Raw genomic sequence first — 16,680 nt, forward strand, 5'->3', positions numbered from 1 at the left:
TTGCACAAAATGATTTTACAAGTAACCTTTCACGAGTTCAAAATATTATTTACAGGCAATTGATCCCATACAGCAGCCCTTCCTTTTTTTACAGACCACTGCAGGACAACAGACTGCCTCAAACACTTTCATCAACTTCTATCATTGCACAATATATCTGATATCAAAGCAGTAAAGGATCATCTGACACAATAAACAAGCTTCCTTCAATAAAACGTTATAAAGCTGTGACCTTTGATTCCCTGTTGCCATGGTGATTATTAGACTTTGGTATTTCCTGGTGTCAGGAGACTTGACTTTGACGTTGTCCTGCTGAGACGCAGATTAGTTCTCCGTGTTGAAGGTAAGAGACACTTTTTATACTGTTTGAAAAACTCTTTTAATTTAAGTGTAAAAAGAGCTGTAAGCTAACAGTTAGCCACAGGATTCATTAGCTGCTCTGACTAAAGTAGAAGTGAAGGACACACAATGATCCTCAGTCACGATGCTAACCATGCTAACATGCTAACAGGTTGATTAAAGACGAGCCCGCTCTGGAAGTTTCTTTCATTGAGTTCGTCACTTTATCTTCTGTAATTTAAATGTTTGAGTGATTATAATTTTGATTTTAACATTTTTCTTAATTACGTTTTCTTTACAGTGGAACATATTCATAATAAGTTGTTGTAACTCTCTCAATCAGCTGACTGTGTTCTTGGTTAATCAATGACTTGTTGGGTTTGACTTGATATTGTTTTATGATTCAAAGTCCTGCAGTGAAGCCTCCTCTGATAAGATAAAACTTTATTGATGTGTAGTGACCTTTTTTTTTTAATAAATCCGGAAAATAGGCAGGGTCAGTTTTTGCCTGTGACCGGACCAACAAAGACATCAACATTTTAAACTCTAAATCTAACTGTCCTTTTTAAGTTCTAAGTGGTGTTTTAAAGCTTGTTTGTCTTTCTTCAGAGACTGGACCCAGGAGACAAACAAATTGAGCACTAAAAGCTTTATTCATCTTTCTCAGAATCCAAAGCAGTGAGCCGCCTGCAGACGACTGACCAAGACAAAGAATATCACACAATATATAATTATTTTGCTGAGGGCGTGGAGATGGTATCCGCCTCCTCCACATGGGCTTTATAGATCCATCTATGTCCCACATGGGCCTGATAGCTCTAACTATGTCCCACGTGGGCTTCACAGCCCCAGCCATGTCCCATTCATTGCCACATGCTACTTTCAGAAGTTAGCAGTCAAAAAAAAACCTACTGCAATGTCATGTCTTCTTGATAAATGGGGTATATATCTGGCCAACCATCTTGTGACCGGACATCGACACACCAACATAGCATGTATGGCAGGTTTTCTTGGAATGATGGTCCTTTTTCTTGTATTTGTCTCTCCTTCACCTCTCGTAAATGTCAGGTCAGCCTAAGATTTATTACTTAATTACCCCAAAAGCAAACTCGTATGAAACTTGAGACCTCACTCTTTGACCATGCAAAATTTCATCTCAGCATTGACTTTTTTCACTCTATCCTTGATGAGTTTCACTTTGTAGGCTCAGTTTGAATTCATGTGCACATGTGCCCTTCTGCATTTCATGCTTAGTTGATTATGTTATGTTTATAATATACAACCCTCACACTATTATTATTTATTTATCTAATTTGGATAATATGTGTCTTTTAGTTCATTATTATACTGAAATACTATTATGATTATTCATGACCACTTTATATAAATGTTGATTATAAGGAATATAAATACATGCCTTCAGGTGAGACACTACAGATGCTAGAGGATCAATTCAAAAAAGTTCAATTCATAAAAGTTTAAATAAAATCATTTAAATTCATCAAATTAGAACAAGAAGGAGATGATGACAGATCTTAAAAAAGAGTGATTCATGTCCAAGTTACAGACTGTGCAGTGAATACATTCAGAACCTACAACTAATTTCATACTTCAGCTGGATAATCAGTCTAACAAGAACAGAACATCTGAGAGTAATAAATCATCTACTATAAGAGAGAACAGAAGATTAGATCATAACACCAGGTGAACCAGGTAGATGTGATGTTTGTAGACTGACAGTGAGGTGATGATGATGATGATGATGATGATGATGATGATGATGATGAAGGTGAATCAGCAGCTTCATCTCTATGTTTTCTCCACAGCTGAAGATCTTTGACTGGATGTGACTTCAGCAGCTGAACTCCATCAGTGTTGTTGTAGTGACAGAGTGCAGCTCTCCCAGCAGGGGGCGCTCTGCTATGGATCAGTGTGAGGACACAGAGGAGGGAGTCCCTCCCTCTAAAACCTCTCTGAGTGAGGAACATGAAGCTCTGAGGTGAGGATCTCTAACTGTCCATGACTCTTCTCCATGTCACAGCTCAACACTCACATCACTCCACCTTCATCATCATCATCATCATCATCATCATCATCATCATCTTCATCTTCATCATCATCATCATCATCATCATCATCATCATCATCATCACTGTCTCATCTGCTGCTCACAGTAACTAATAATGTTCTTTTTTTGTATCAGGATGCAGAAACAGAGACCAGACTCTCCTGGACCCAGCTGTGTGTCCATGAAGAGTGACCGGTCTATAGGTCACCTTCTTGACTTTAAAGATGGACATCCTGCTGATGGAAGGTGAGATCTGAAATTGACAAAAAGCTCTGTTCTGCTTTTCTGTAGGCTCACTCTTTCATCCTTAGCCATTTACATCACTCTCAGTCTTCAGTCCATGTTCACCTCTTCCAGTTTGTATTTGAACCCTGACCTGCCTGAAGGCTGTACAATGTGGAAAAGAATCATTTTATTGTAGCTGTGAGTCCATTTATTTCTGCATTTGGGTCCTTCACTGCACCCTATTTCCCCGACCCTGTCAGAACATAACCTGCCTGACACAGAACCATTCGACAGTGTGATGGACTTTATGACTTCAAAGCAAAAACAGCCCTACTAGAAAGAAGCTAAATATTCTTAGACAAAGTCAAATTGTCTCAAGCAAAATAAACCTGCCAAAATAATAGGCCAAACCTTAAAACAAGACTAATCTGAGGAAAGATTTATTTTTGGGCTTTTTGTTCTGTTATTTAGAGACGGGACAGTAGATAGAGTCAGAAATAAAGGAGAGAGAGAATAGGAAATGACATGCAGGAAAGGAGCCACAGGTCGGATTTGAACCCGAGCCAGCCGCTTGGAGGGCTACAGTCTCCCTGCATGGGACACGCACACTAACCACTAGGCCACCAGCACCTCAATTAAAGCATTTTTAATGAATGCACATTTTTGTTTTTCCCTCAGGTAGAATGAAAGTCCTCTCCTTCCTCACTCCCAATGATGACCAAAACAAACAGATATACTGTCCACAATATCAGATTTAATTCACTGAGAGTCTGCTTCTGCACGTCCATTTTAAAGCATGCACCATCAAGGATGGGAGCCACGGTTTAAAAACTGTGATTAGAGGATTATGGTCCACGAGGTGGATGTTAGATGTCCTGACTTTGTCCACAGCCCAGATCCTGAACCTCATGAGGTTCTGCTGGTGAGATGTTGGGCATTGAAAGCTGCAGGTCAAGTTCACTAACCTACCTGGTCCATACATCCTGCTGATCCAGCTGACCATTGTACTGATATCTGACTACACTTTCTCCTGGACTACATAGTTTAATACTTGATCCTTGTTTAAGTGAATGGTACCTGAGTCTAGCTGAGGTACGTTTAGTACATCAGGGATGATGTCATGGTGGTATACTGAACATTTGGTCCAGTGATCTTGGCTGGACACTGGTGAGCAGATGTATCATGAAGACTGCAGACAAAGATCTTCAAAGCTCTGGAGTGTTTTTTTTTTTACAAAACTTGTAGGATCCATATACTGGACTTACTCACAATATGAAAACTACTGTGATGGTGCAAGCAGCACTTATTCCCATCTGAAGTGATGTCAGTCTGAAGACTTTGTCCCAGAAGTGAGTTCCAGGGTGAGGTTCCTGAAGTTGTTATGGACAAGTCCTTGATCTTGATCTGTTCTGTATCTTAACAGTAGTTGCTGATCAGTCTCTAAATGTACTATGGGAGGTAGAGCCTTCAGTTCTCAGGCTCCTCTCCTCTGGAATCATCTTCCAGCCGGGGTACGGGAGGCAGACACACTCTGTATTTTTAAGAATAGACTTAAAAGTAACTATAAATTTTATAGTCAGGGCTGGCGCTGGTGTAGACCAGCTCCTAGTTATGCTGCTATAGGCTTAGACTACTGGGGGAACTGGCACCTTGAGCTCCTATATCTCCCTCCCTCTCTCCCTCTCTCTGTGAGATCATATTACTGCATGTTGCTATCTGTAAATCTCAGTAACTAACCACATCATCTTTCTGAGCTGTGTTTATGTTTAAGTTGTCTTCTGTTAACTTTAATTTCATCTGTCTAAAGAATTTGAGGACAGACACAGTGTTGGCTGTATTCTGAGTGAGATACTGTTCTAATAGAAACAGAGAGAACTGTGGAAAACTTCAGCTCTGCCTCCTGATTATTGATTATCCATCTGCTAGTTTTAACTGGAACAATCTGATTAAAAATGATCTTTGTTCTAAATGCTTTCATTAACCAGCTGTTTGTTTGTATCAGGATGCAGGAACAGAGACCAGACTCTCCTGGACCCAGCTGTGTGTCCATGAAGAGTGATCGGTCTAAACTTCATCCAATCTTCTTTAAAGATGGACTTCCGGCTGATGGAAGGTGAGAATAAAAAATGAAGTAAATGTTATGTCTCTGTTGTTTAAAGACTCATATCTTGGCTCAGAGTTTCATTATATATATCTTGTTGTTTTCTTGTGTAATATGTCCTGTTACAGAGTTCAACAGGAGAGCTCCAACGTTCACAGAGATCAACCAGACCAGCAGAATCCAACAGACCTGGACTCCATCTTTATGGTGTGTTCAACACACTGTTAATTAATACACTACCATTACAATAATTTAATTCTAAGTTATTGTTCTGTTTAGACCAGCTGACCTTCAGACTGACAGATGAAACACATGTTGAGTTCTACCAGTTTGTATTAAATATCCAGTGTCTCCTTCTGTTCCAGCTGCTGGAGGATAACATCGTCACCTTTGTGAAGAACGAGCTGAAGAGAGTCCAGAGGGTTCTGAGTCCAGATTACCCAGAATGCTTAGAGAGTCAGTGTGAGGATGAAGAGCAGCAGAGAAGCTGTAAAGAAGCATTATTGAAGATTACTCTGCACTTCCTGAGGAGAATGAAGCAGGAGGAGCTGGCTGACTGTCTGCAGAGCAGTAAGAACATTTTAACAGATTTAGTATTTTAGAAAAAGGACAAAGAGGTTTAAAGTTATAAACTCAGATAGTCATGTCATCTATATCAGGATCTGTTCATTGATTTCAGTTCTTTCTTTTTTCAGGAACAGTCGCTGCAGAGTGCCGGCGTAAACACAAATCTAACCTGAAGGAGAAGTTCCAGTGTGTGTTTGAGGGGATTGCTAAAGCAGGAAACCCAACCCTTCTGAACCAGATCTACACAGAGCTCTACATCACAGAGGGAGGGACTGGAGAGGTCAATGATGAACACGAGGTCAGACAGATTGAAACAGCATCCAGGAAACCAGACAGACCAGAAACAACCATCAGACAAGAAGACATCTTTAAAGTCTCACCTGGAAGAGATGAACCAATCAGAAGAGTGATGACAAAGGGAGTGGCTGGCATCGGGAAAACAGTCTTAACACAGAAGTTCACTCTGGACTGGGCTGAAGACAAAGACAACCAGGACATACACTTCACATTTCCATTCACTTTCAGAGAGCTGAATGTGCTGAAGAACAAAAAGTTCAGCTTGGTGGAACTTGTTCATCACTTCTTTACTGAAACCAGAGAAGCAGGAATCTGCAGGTTTGAAGAGTTCCAGGTTGTGTTCATCTTTGACGGTCTGGATGAGTGTCGACTTCCTCTGGACTTTAAAAACAACGAGACCCTGACTGATGTCACAGAGTCCACCTCAGTGGATGTACTGCTGACTAACCTCATCAGGGGGAAACTGCTTCCCTCTGCTCACCTCTGGATAACTACAAGACCTGCAGCAGCCAATCAGATCCCTCCTGAGTGTGTTGACATAGTGACAGAGGTCAGAGGGTTCACTGACCCACAGAAGGAGGAGTACTTCAGGAAGAGGTTCAGAAATGAGGTGGAAGCCGACAGAATCATCTCCCACATCAAGACATCCAGAAGCCTCCACATCATGTGCCACATCCCAGTCTTCTGCTGGATCACTGCTACAGTTCTGGAGGATGTGCTGAAGACCAGAGAGGGAGGAGAGCTGCCCAAGACCCTGACTGAGATGTACATCCACTTCCTGGTGGTTCAGTCCAAACTGAAGAACATCAAGTATGATGGAGGAGCTGAGACAGATCCACACTGGAGTCCAGAGAGCAGGAAGATGATTGAGTCTCTGGGAAAACTGGCTTTTGAGCAGCTGCAGAAAGGAAACCTGATCTTCTATGACTCAGACCTGACAGAGTGTGGCATCGATATCAGAGCAGCCTCAGTGTACTCAGGAGTGTTCACACAGATCTTTAAAGAGGAGAGAGGACTGTACCAGGACAAGGTGTTCTGCTTCATCCATCTGAGTGTTCAGGAGTTTCTGGCTGCTCTTCATGTCCATCTGACCTTCATCAACTCTGGAGTCAATCTGATGTCAGAAGATCAAACAACATCCTGGAGGTCTAAAGTATTCAGAGAAAAACCTGACCCAACACATTTATATCAGAGTGCTGTGGACCAGGCCTTACAGAGTCCTAATGGACACCTGGACTTGTTCCTCCGCTTCCTCCTCGGTCTTTCTCTAGAGACCAATCAGAATCTCATACGAGGTCTGCTGACACACACAGGAAGTGGCTCAAAGACCAATCAGAAAACAGTCAAGTACATCAAGGAGAAGATCAGTGAGGATCTGTCTGCAGAGAAAAGCATCAATCTGTTCCACTGTCTGAATGAACTGAATGATCGTTCTCTAGTGGAGGAGATCCAACAGTCCCTGATATTAGGACGTCTCTCTACAGATAAACTGTCTCCTGCTCAGTGGTCAGCTCTGGTCTTCATCTTACTGTCATCAGAAAAAAATCTGGACGTGTTTGACCTGAAGAAATACTCTGCTTCAGAGGAGGCTCTTCTGAGGCTGCTGCCTGTGATCAAAGCTTCAAACAAAGCTCTGTACGTGCTCACATAACTATCCAGGTTAAATGTAGTTCTCTTCTTTCACAAATAACAACTATAGTTTGTAATTGCTTTCATTTGTGTTCTTCTGAATCCTCTTCAGGCTGAGTGTCTGTAACCTCTCAGAGAGAAGCTGTGAAGCTCTGTCCTCAGTCCTCAGCTCCCAGTCCTCTAGTCTGAGAGAGCTGGACCTGAGCAACAACAACCTGCATGATTCAGGAGTGAAGCTGCTGTCTACTGGATTAAAGACTCTACACTGTTCACTGGAAACGCTCAGGTAAGGACTTATTCATGTGAAAATTTATCCAATAAGCTTAAATGTACTTAGTTTATTTGATATATTGATTAACTTACCAAACATATTCTCTTCAGGCTGAGTGTCTGTAACCTCTCAGACAGAAGCTGTGAAGCTCTGTCCTCAGTCCTCAGCTCCCAGTCCTCTAGTCTGAGAGAGCTGGACCTGAGCAACAACAACCTGCAGGATTCAGGAGTGAAGCTGCTGTCTACTGGATTAAAGAGTCCACTCTGTAGACTGGACACTCTCAGGTTAGTGTGCTGCTGATTCCGATTATTCCTCTAACATAATGTTTTCCTGTTGAATCATTTATTAAATGGGCCTTGGTGGTGGTTTACAGTTTTCCTGTATGTTTCCACATTAAAGCTGTAAAGCTCTGAGCTCATTCTATAGCTCTCAGTCTTTTAGTCTGAGGAAGCTGGACTGGAATAAAGAAAGTTAAATATGAAGTTCTTTCCCCACCAACAAACAAACCATGGATAATGTTTGGAACATAAAGAACTAAAGAATCTTTTTTTCAGATGAAACAGTTCAGAACTGTTTCTACATCACTGCTGATGTCAAAGCAGTCTGTGTGTTTATCTCATGCTCTGTCTTACCATCACTATTTGTCACCAGAGTAAATATTGATTAGTATCAGATTATGAAGTCTATTCTGTTCAGCTGCATGGTTATGACGGGATGTTACTGGTAAAACAGTGAAGAATGGACCAATGGATGTTAAGCATGTTGTGTGTGTGTGTGTGTGTGTGTGTGTGTGTGTGTGTGTGTGTGTGTGTGTGTGTGTGTGTGTGTGTGTGTAGTCTGTCAGGTTGTCTGATCACAGAAGAAGGTTGTGCGTTTCTGGCCTCAGCTCTAAGCTCCTCCCCCCTGCGAGATCTAGACCTGAGCTACAATCATCCAGGAGAACGAGGAGAGAAGCTGCTGTCTGCTCGACTGGAGGATCCACACTGCAGACTGGAGACACTGAGGTACAGACAGACACACAGAAGCTGTCTCACTGTTTCTGAATAATGAACTCTGCTTCTTGTCTGATGCTGGATTTAAATGAAGATGTATGAAATAGATTCTGACCTGGTTTCTTCCTCCAGTTTGGACCATAGTGGACTGCACAGACTGAAGCCTGGTCTGAGGAAGTGTGAGTGTGTTTTCATTTCTCTTCATCAGAACACAGCAGCACATGTTGGAGTGTAGAAGAGTAAATGCTCTTGAACAATCAGACAGAGACTATGGCTTGTGAATCAAGGATTTGTTTATTTCTCTCGGAGAAGTTAATAACAATAACTTAGATTTATACAGCGCCTTTCATGAATGTGTGTGTGTGTGTGTGTGGGGGGGGGGGGGGGGGGGGGGGGGGCGTAATGGGAGACAACAAGAGAGGAATAGAAAAACACAAACAGAGAAGAGAAAGGATAAAAACACTAGACAAACAAATGAAGGAGAAAGGGAGTGGGTGATCAGCTGAGGGGAGTGTTAGATGAGGCTGAATGCTTTGCTGAACAGCTGGTGTTTGAGGAGGTTTTAAAAAATGACCAGGGGTCTCATTTATAAAAGAGTGTGTAAAATTCATACATAAAAATGTACGTGCGCCAAAAACCCGGAAATGGCGTGCGCACAAAATGATTCAGATTCATAAAACCGTTTGTACGCACACCTGCACGCAATGTTCCCTTTATAGATCATGATCCACCTGGAAATGTGCACACGTAGATTAGCCCCATGTTCCGCCCTCTACATGCCCACATTCAACCATAAACGGTCAATGCAAAGCAGCTCGTGAATGAAAATGCATACAAACGAGGGGGCAGATCAAAGGTTTCCAGCGCTGGATCGCGAAAACGGAAGTTTAGACGAAGAAACGAAACTTTCTGACCCAGAAACAGAGGAACTTGTGAATGAAGTGAAAGATAAAATGGACATATCGGTACTTTGCTGCAGCAGGAGGATCACGAACTGAAGAAAATTCAGAGAATGACACCACGTCGCTGCTGCATTCACGCTGTCCTATGTGCCAAAATATACGCCATTCATCATTACGCACGAGTATATCTGCAATGTTTACATGTTTACAGGACCCACACTGACTTCTTCATATAGTGGCAGAGAGGACACGTCAGTCAGCTTTCTCCCTCACTCTATCATATTATTAATCAAAGGTTTGATCAACGAACAAAAACTTTTAATTGTTGGCCACATATTTTCGTGGGCATCTCCGTCTGCACTGTGACTAATTATGATCAAATACGTGGCTTAATGATCGTGTCAGAGATGCCCCGACTTAATGTCCACACTTTAATTATCTACAGAATAAATACATGCAGCTGATGAAGATGTGCTGAGTATGGAGGAGGTGAAATGTGTGAAGCCATAGCCATGTCTCTGTGCACTCTTTATTAAAACTAAAAATCACAATTGATGATAAATGCAAGATATTGAAATATATTAATGAAAACTGGAGGCTCTATGGTCTTTGTGTTAGTCTAATGTTTAACTCTACATCAGTGATTACATTAGTGTATAAGTCCGGTCCTCTGAGGTCCGTCCGGGATAATGAAGGCGAGACGGCACTGATACAATATGTATGTGGAGGACTTTTATTTTATTTTTATTTATTTTTATTTTATATTTTATGTTTATTTATTGTCATAATGAAAGTTACTTGTTGGAAACGGCTCACTACATGCGCGATTATAGCCTAAATAAAACCATCGGTTTGAATGATTCTGATGACGTGGATCTGTCAGTAAAGTTTGATATTTAGTGAAATAGGTTTGCTTTGTTGTTAAGGGAGCGAGCATTCTGCAGCATAAATGAGGCGGTGGTGTATTCTGAAGCAGAGGGGGAGAGAGGAGTGGTTCTGTCAACACACACAACAACAGGTATCAGGTTTCTGGTGTGCTCGTGTGATTTGTTGTGATGATGGTGCCGGTCAGACACTACAGTGGGGATAGCATGGTCAGTGTAAACAAACTTGCATCGGGCAGCCCTATGCACGTAGTGAGGACGGCGCAGGAGTCCGAAAGATTTAATGGAAGCAAGGTTGTCCGGAGAGAAGTGACAGGCGAGATTCCGGAGTTGCAGAGCGGAGTATGTTAGTAGTACCATGTCCGCAGCAGGGAGAGCAGCTGCTAGCCGCAGGCTGAAAGCCGCAAGCTACCGGGCGCCAGCCGGGGTCAGGAAAACCGCAGGAATGAGAGCCAACCCAGGATAAGGAAAGGACCAATTTTGTGGCAGACGGGGGACCCGTCTGGACACAATCTGAGCAGGAGAGCAGCAGCCGGCAGTCTGGTTGTCAGGCAGGCCTCTTCGCCGCCAGCAGCCGAGCCAGAGTAGGGGGGAAGCGGCAGCCAGCGGTAGCCAACAGGTGGTGGGCCGCAGGGCGACGGGTCCAAGCCAGGTAGGGAGCCGACGTGGCCGACGAAGAAGGACGGTCCACCAATAAGGCAGGCGAGGGTCCAGTGATCACAGACTGGTGAGGATATCCTGATAGCTGTGCGAGAAGCTAACAGCTGATCGGCGGCTAGCGCTAACAGCTGATCGTCATAGATGGTGAGTAGCTGTCAGTTTACACAAACTGAAAGCAGCAGCAAAGTCGATCTGTTTGCAGACTGTTAGTAGAGGATAAGTAGGAGGGAGAAGCATAGATAGCACAAAAGAAACACGATTTTTGTCACGGATCGTGAAGCGGCGACATACACGGCAGCGTCCTCGCTCAACCGGAACTTTTATAACATCCCAATCATCCTTTTATGGGCAATTACAACATGTGTGCTATATGAAGACCATTTCCTAGAAGTTTCCTGGACAGACAACTGGTCTCTTAACAGGAAAGAGAGTGTGTGTGTGTGTGTGTGTGTGTGTGTGTGTGTGTGTGTGTGTGTGTGTGTGTGTGTGTGTGTGTGTGTGTGTGTGTGTGTGTGTTGTGTATCAGAACATGATCTTATGACTTGGCTAAATTCAGAGGTTAGGTAACTATTGGTTTGTGCCTGCTGCTGTCCAGATTGTGTTTCTGTTATGATTAAACCTTTCAAACTACAACAGGATGGAAGTAACACAAAGTGATGATAAAAGTGAGGGTGATGGAAACTCATGAGAGTTTAAATATTAAATCAAAAATGTAAACTGAAATAAAAGTGATAATCCAGTGAATAGAAAATCACCATTCATCACATCCAACAGAAATGTATATTTTACAACATGCAGTTTTTGTGACATTTCACGTTTTGATGTCGGCTGCTGGCCGGCTGCTCGTAGTCGAGCTCGTGGAGCTCATCAACTTTAAAAACAGCAGAAATCATTTTTGATTTAACGTTCATTTTCATAAACATGTAAATATGCAGAGTCTCCAACATCAAGTTCTCTCCTCAAAAACATCCAGACGTGAATTCAGTGATGAGATAGTAACAGAATATCTTTAGAGACATAAGCTAGCTCTCCTCCTCGTCTTCTGGCTGTGCAGACAGTAAGGCACACAGTAAAGTCCACGATCACCATAGTACAGGCCAGCAGGAACATTCAACAACAATACACAAGTCAGCAGCAGGCCGGCAGAGACAGGCTAGTAAGAAAGCTAGTACCTGCAGCGGCCAGGTGGCCAGGTGAGGACGGGACGGCGTGGCCTACGCCTTAGACAAGCAGAGAAAAACTCACAAGGACTGAGTTGTCATCTGTTTCGTCAGATTTCGATCTGTTCATCCAGTCCAGTTAAATTTCAATTAAAACAAAAACATGTATGTTGTAGAGCCTAGATTGATGGAAAAGAAATGGTCTCCATGACTTCAGAAACACAGTTTAAAACTAGTTAGACAGGACAAAGGGACGTGGCACACTCCTGCTGCCATCACATTGTGTGTGACAGTGAAAGTGGAAATGAGGCTCCTGTTTGTGCTGAATGTGACCTCTGAGGACAGAACAGTTGGAGACAGCAGATGGTTCATAGATTCTTTGTGCTGCACTTTGATTAGTCAGACTTTATTCACTGCATGTGTTTGTTGATTTGGATCTCCATTCATCCTGGCTGCCATGGTAACTCCATTTGAACTTGATTAGAAGTGGATTATTACATTTCAGTGCTGTCAAACATCATTCAGTGCTGAATATGAACTGTAAGTTTGATTGACTCTCAGTAAGTAGGGGTGTAACGGTACACAAACATTTCAGTTTTGAAGCTTTGGTACATTTTCACTACCGTAAAGTTTTTTTTCTTTATTAGGAACATTTATAATTTCCCTTTTACACATTGGACTAAGTGCAGCATCGACAGTTCAGACTTGTACACCTGCTCAGGTTACTTTTTAATAACATTTTAAATTAAACATAAAATAAACTTATGCTGCTTCCTTCAACCAAAAGAGTCTCCAATAAATAAAAGATATGAATGAAATAAAGTATTTTAGAATGAAATGAAGTCATTAATATAGCCTATATGTAAAAGTATTTATTTTAAATTACACTGACACCTTTTAGTTTACTAAGCCAACAGTTTTTTGAATGCCGTTTGAGCACATAATAAACCTAATCACATCTGGGACAGTGTAGTTTCAGAACTATTAATATTTCCCTCTGTCGATATAAGAACTTCAATGGCATTTTTTAAGGCTTTGGCCCGTTTAGAATTACTAGCAAAAGGCTGTCTGTTTTTTCCTAGTTACAGTGATGTTTACGTTCGCGTGGCGCCTTTTCAAGTGCTTTAATAAGTTGGACGTGTTGCCTGTGACGTACCCGATGTCCGCTGAACAACGACGGCACACTACTCTCGTCTTGTCAACGTCTCTTTGTCCATTACTGTGGGAATGGGGAGGGAGGTGTTCATTCTTTCATGCTGCAGGTTATTCTCCCTCACAGACGCGTCTCCTCCTCACCTTTTGCTCTTAGTTTGAGCGGGATCATCACTGAAAATGAAAACGAAACTTAAGAGTAAGTCTGTAAAAAGAACTCCATCCTGGTTATATGCAACTGTCCAGACCAACAGGACTCGAGGAACTAGTAATCTGCACAGTTTGCACGGTTTATGTTTGAACTTTTTTACAAGTTATTAACTAAAAGCTGTGTCCCATATCAGCGGCCGCAGCCTTCCTCCACCCTGAGGTGTGCTTCCGCTTTGCGGTCCGTGTGGGAACACAGATTAAAGCACTTTTGTTCCGCGCGTACTCGGATCAGTCCTGTACCGAAACGGTCCGGTCCGAGTACGTGTACCTTTACACCCCTATCAGTAAGTGTCAGTAAAGTTGTTGATGAATGAACAGATGATAACCTGCAGCTGTGTTGTGTCTCGTTCTCTCCATCAGACGCCTGTGAGCTGGAACTGGACACAAACACAGTGAACAGAGACCTGAAACTGTCTGACAACAACAGGAAGGTGACATATGTGGAGGAGCTTCAGTCATATCCTGATCATCCAGACAGATTTAAACACTGGTGTTCTCAGCTGCTGTGTAGGACTGGTCTGACTGGTCGCTGTTACTGGGAGGTCGAGTGGAGAGGAAAGGTTCATGTATCAGTGAGTTACAGAGGAATCAGAAGGAGAGGAAACAGTAATGAATGTTGGTTTGGATTTAATGATCAGTCCTGGAGTCTGATCTGCTCTGATAGAGGTTACTCTGTCTGGCACAATAACAGAGTAACAGAGATCTCCTCCTCCTCCTCCTCCTCCTCCTCCTCCTCCTCTGTCTCTAACAGAGTAGCAGTGTATGTGGACTGTCCTGCTGGCTCTCTGTCCTTCTACAGAGTCTCCTCTGACACACTGATCCACCTCCACACCTTCAACACCACCTTCACTGAACCTCTCTATCCTGGGTTTAGGCTCTGGTCTCTTGGTTCTTCAGTGTCTCTGTGTCGTCTGTCGGTCTGAGAAACACTGCTGACTGAAGATCAGCTGACTCTGTTCACTCTGTCCAGCTGGTCTGTTTCATGGTTGGGGGGGTGTGATAATGGGGGGTGGGGGTGGTAATGGGGGTTAAATGTTCTACATTACAGAAAAACAATGGACCCCCTTCTTTAATGTCTGTATTGTTCTGATCTCACCAATAAAAAACAAGTGACAATTAAACAATTAAATTCCTCCTCCTGCTGTCTTGATATTGGCAGCAGGAGGAGGAGTCATGGCTCCAGATCTGTTACAAAGTGTAAACTTGTCTCTCAGGTGTCTTCCCACAGGCCCTGAAAACAGCAGTCATCAAGCCACTACTAGAAAAGAACAATCTAGACAATAATGAATAATTACAGGCCTATATCAAATCTTCCTCTGTGAGGTCAAATGATAGACAAAGCTGTGTTTCAGAAGTTAAATAACTTCTTGATATTGAAAGACTGTTTGGATGTCTTCCAGTCAGGTTTTGGACCAAACCGCAGCACTGAGACAGCTCTGGTTAAAGTGTTTCATGACATCTGTTTAAACACAGACAGAACCTCAGTCTAAGTTATTCTTGGGTAACACTTTATATGAAGGTCCTTTAAATAAGCTGTTATTACCATCAAATCTGCTGTATAAGACACACTTTTAACCCTCAGGCATCAGTTTAATTTACTACCCTCTTAAGTCATTAAGGACAAAAATGTTCACTTCCAAACTCTGCTATAAAAATAGTACAGATTAATTTTTTTTTGCTTTTTTAGGTTAAATCTTTTGATCAACTTCAGTCCTGATCAAAACGATCAAATATTACTTCATTGGTATTATTCAAAAGTCTTGCAAGCCAAATTGCTGATACTGCTTGATTTACTTCTATTTTTGGTACTTTCTCTCTGGATGTATATAGTTTTATTACAGCTCCCTTGAGTAGCCACAAAAAAAGAAAAACAAGTCCATAGAGGCTAGCTTACGTAGATATAAGGTTTAAACTGTAATCTAAGAAATCAGTAGAATGTTGTACGCTGTATATGTACTTATGTCTTGATTATTTGTAATTGTATTGACAATGTACTATGGCACATTAAAAAGAAAATTAAAAAAAAGGTGTATATATATATAAATAAAATAAGACAAGAAGCTTATTGGATGTGATTCTCAAACCATTAGAAAAATGGTCCAAGAAACTCTCAAAATGAAGAAGCTAAATCAGTCAGACAGTTTCTCCTCAGGGATGATGTCAGCAGAACAACTACAGGCAAGAGGGACGCAATAACTAAAGAGACAGAGGAGGCTACTGTCTGATACTTTACTTACTCTCCACAAGTAATATGTGTCAGAGCACCAACACATTTCCTATGCCTTCCTCTGTGGTCAGAGACCATTTTGGGTTGTTCCACCAAAAGAGAGAGACGTGCCAATGTAAGACACGTTAAATTTGTAGTTCATGGTAAATATGATCTACAAGCTGGGTATTGTAAACTGAAGAAGCATAGAAGAAATGTCTGACAGCACTGTCTGCAGCAGCCCAAAGGCATGTGTCTGTATATCCCTTGAACAGGTCTTCATGTAAAGTGGTGACCCTGCCCCAGGGATGTCAGGAGAAGGTGGAAATCTCAAAGTGGAGAGACTAAAGTGAGGTCAATCATTGTTAAAAAAAGATGTTCCAATGCCAGAGGATGAGCATGTGGTACAATTCCAAAACAGGCTTTTTAACTTCAAGAGGCACCTTTTGAATATTCCCGAACCTCACTACTAAAGATGCCCTGATCCACACAGATTTCAGTGAAAGTTGTTCTTGTAAATACTACAATAAAATCCAGTCAGTCCACTTTTGGAGGGTCACATCAGCAGGTGACCCTCCACACTGGTGTGCTTTATCTGGCCCTTCTGCACCATCTCCCCAGGTAGAAGGCACGACCCACCGCCAATATGGGCTCATTTGGACCCCATTCTTCAGAACACAAATCACAGTGACAGAGGCTGCTGCATCCAGATCGATTGCAAGTGCGGAAAGAAGCCAGGCGAGTTGTGTGTGTCAGTCAGTTGAAGAGAGGGGGAGAGAGAGAGAGGAGGAATATGTAACTTCACAAAGCTAATGGCTCTGCTCAGGTTAAAAATCTAGGCATCACTCAATCACATCAAAGCCTGTGTAAGAAAATACATTTAATAATAAAAAGTCTAAAAAAAATTTACATTAAAAAATAGCAACTAGTTTTGCAATTTTCGCTTGTTGATGCAATTTTTTTGCAAAAGAGTGTCTAAAAACATCACAACATGCATTGCAACTTTTTTTGAAAAGC

The 16,680-nt window shown here is 42.1% G+C and overlaps 1 protein-coding gene and 2 long non-coding RNA genes across 5 annotated transcripts in view; 1 reads left to right on the forward strand and 2 right to left on the reverse strand.

The window, feature by feature from the left end:
* The window catches only part of LOC132974944 (uncharacterized), a 33,119-nt gene extending 20,157 nt beyond the window's left edge, over positions 1 to 12,962 (reverse strand). Inside the window, exon 1 of the long non-coding RNA XR_009673158.1 lies at positions 12,847 to 12,962. This is a non-coding gene — a long non-coding RNA (uncharacterized LOC132974944). The remainder of the gene's footprint in view (positions 1 to 12,846) is intronic.
* Positions 1 to 16,680, forward strand: part of LOC132974897 (NACHT, LRR and PYD domains-containing protein 3-like) — a 147,459-nt gene that overhangs the window by 31,174 nt on the left and 99,605 nt on the right. The window contains exons 1-12 of one of the 3 annotated variants that reach the window (XM_061039213.1): positions 250 to 343; positions 2,166 to 2,338; positions 2,543 to 2,653; positions 4,635 to 4,745; positions 4,862 to 4,940; positions 5,099 to 5,303; positions 5,429 to 7,232; positions 7,339 to 7,512; positions 7,608 to 7,781; positions 8,334 to 8,501; positions 8,622 to 8,668; positions 13,818 to 14,639. In XM_061039213.1, coding sequence (XP_060895196.1) covers positions 2,262 to 2,338; positions 2,543 to 2,653; positions 4,635 to 4,745; positions 4,862 to 4,940; positions 5,099 to 5,303; positions 5,429 to 7,232; positions 7,339 to 7,512; positions 7,608 to 7,781; positions 8,334 to 8,501; positions 8,622 to 8,668; positions 13,818 to 14,380 — 3,513 coding nt within the window. In that variant the 5' untranslated portion in view covers positions 250 to 343; positions 2,166 to 2,261 and the 3' untranslated portion in view covers positions 14,381 to 14,639. Of the gene's footprint in view, positions 1 to 249; positions 344 to 2,165; positions 2,339 to 2,542; positions 2,654 to 4,634; positions 4,746 to 4,861; positions 4,941 to 5,098; positions 5,304 to 5,428; positions 7,233 to 7,338; positions 7,513 to 7,607; positions 7,782 to 8,333; positions 8,502 to 8,621; positions 8,669 to 13,817; positions 14,640 to 16,680 lie in introns of those variants that run through there. The other 2 variants (XM_061039210.1, XM_061039209.1) reach the window with 2 other exon arrangements.
* On the reverse strand, positions 8,878 to 10,125 carry LOC132974947 (uncharacterized). Its single transcript, XR_009673161.1, has 2 exons — positions 9,776 to 10,125; positions 8,878 to 9,518 (listed from the first exon to the last, which is right to left on the reverse strand). It is a non-coding gene; the product is annotated as an uncharacterized LOC132974947 (long non-coding RNA).

Source organism: Labrus mixtus, chromosome 5 (genome assembly GCF_963584025.1).
Source record: "Labrus mixtus chromosome 5, fLabMix1.1, whole genome shotgun sequence".
In the NCBI taxonomy this organism is placed as follows: Eukaryota; Metazoa; Chordata; class Actinopteri; order Labriformes; family Labridae; genus Labrus; species Labrus mixtus.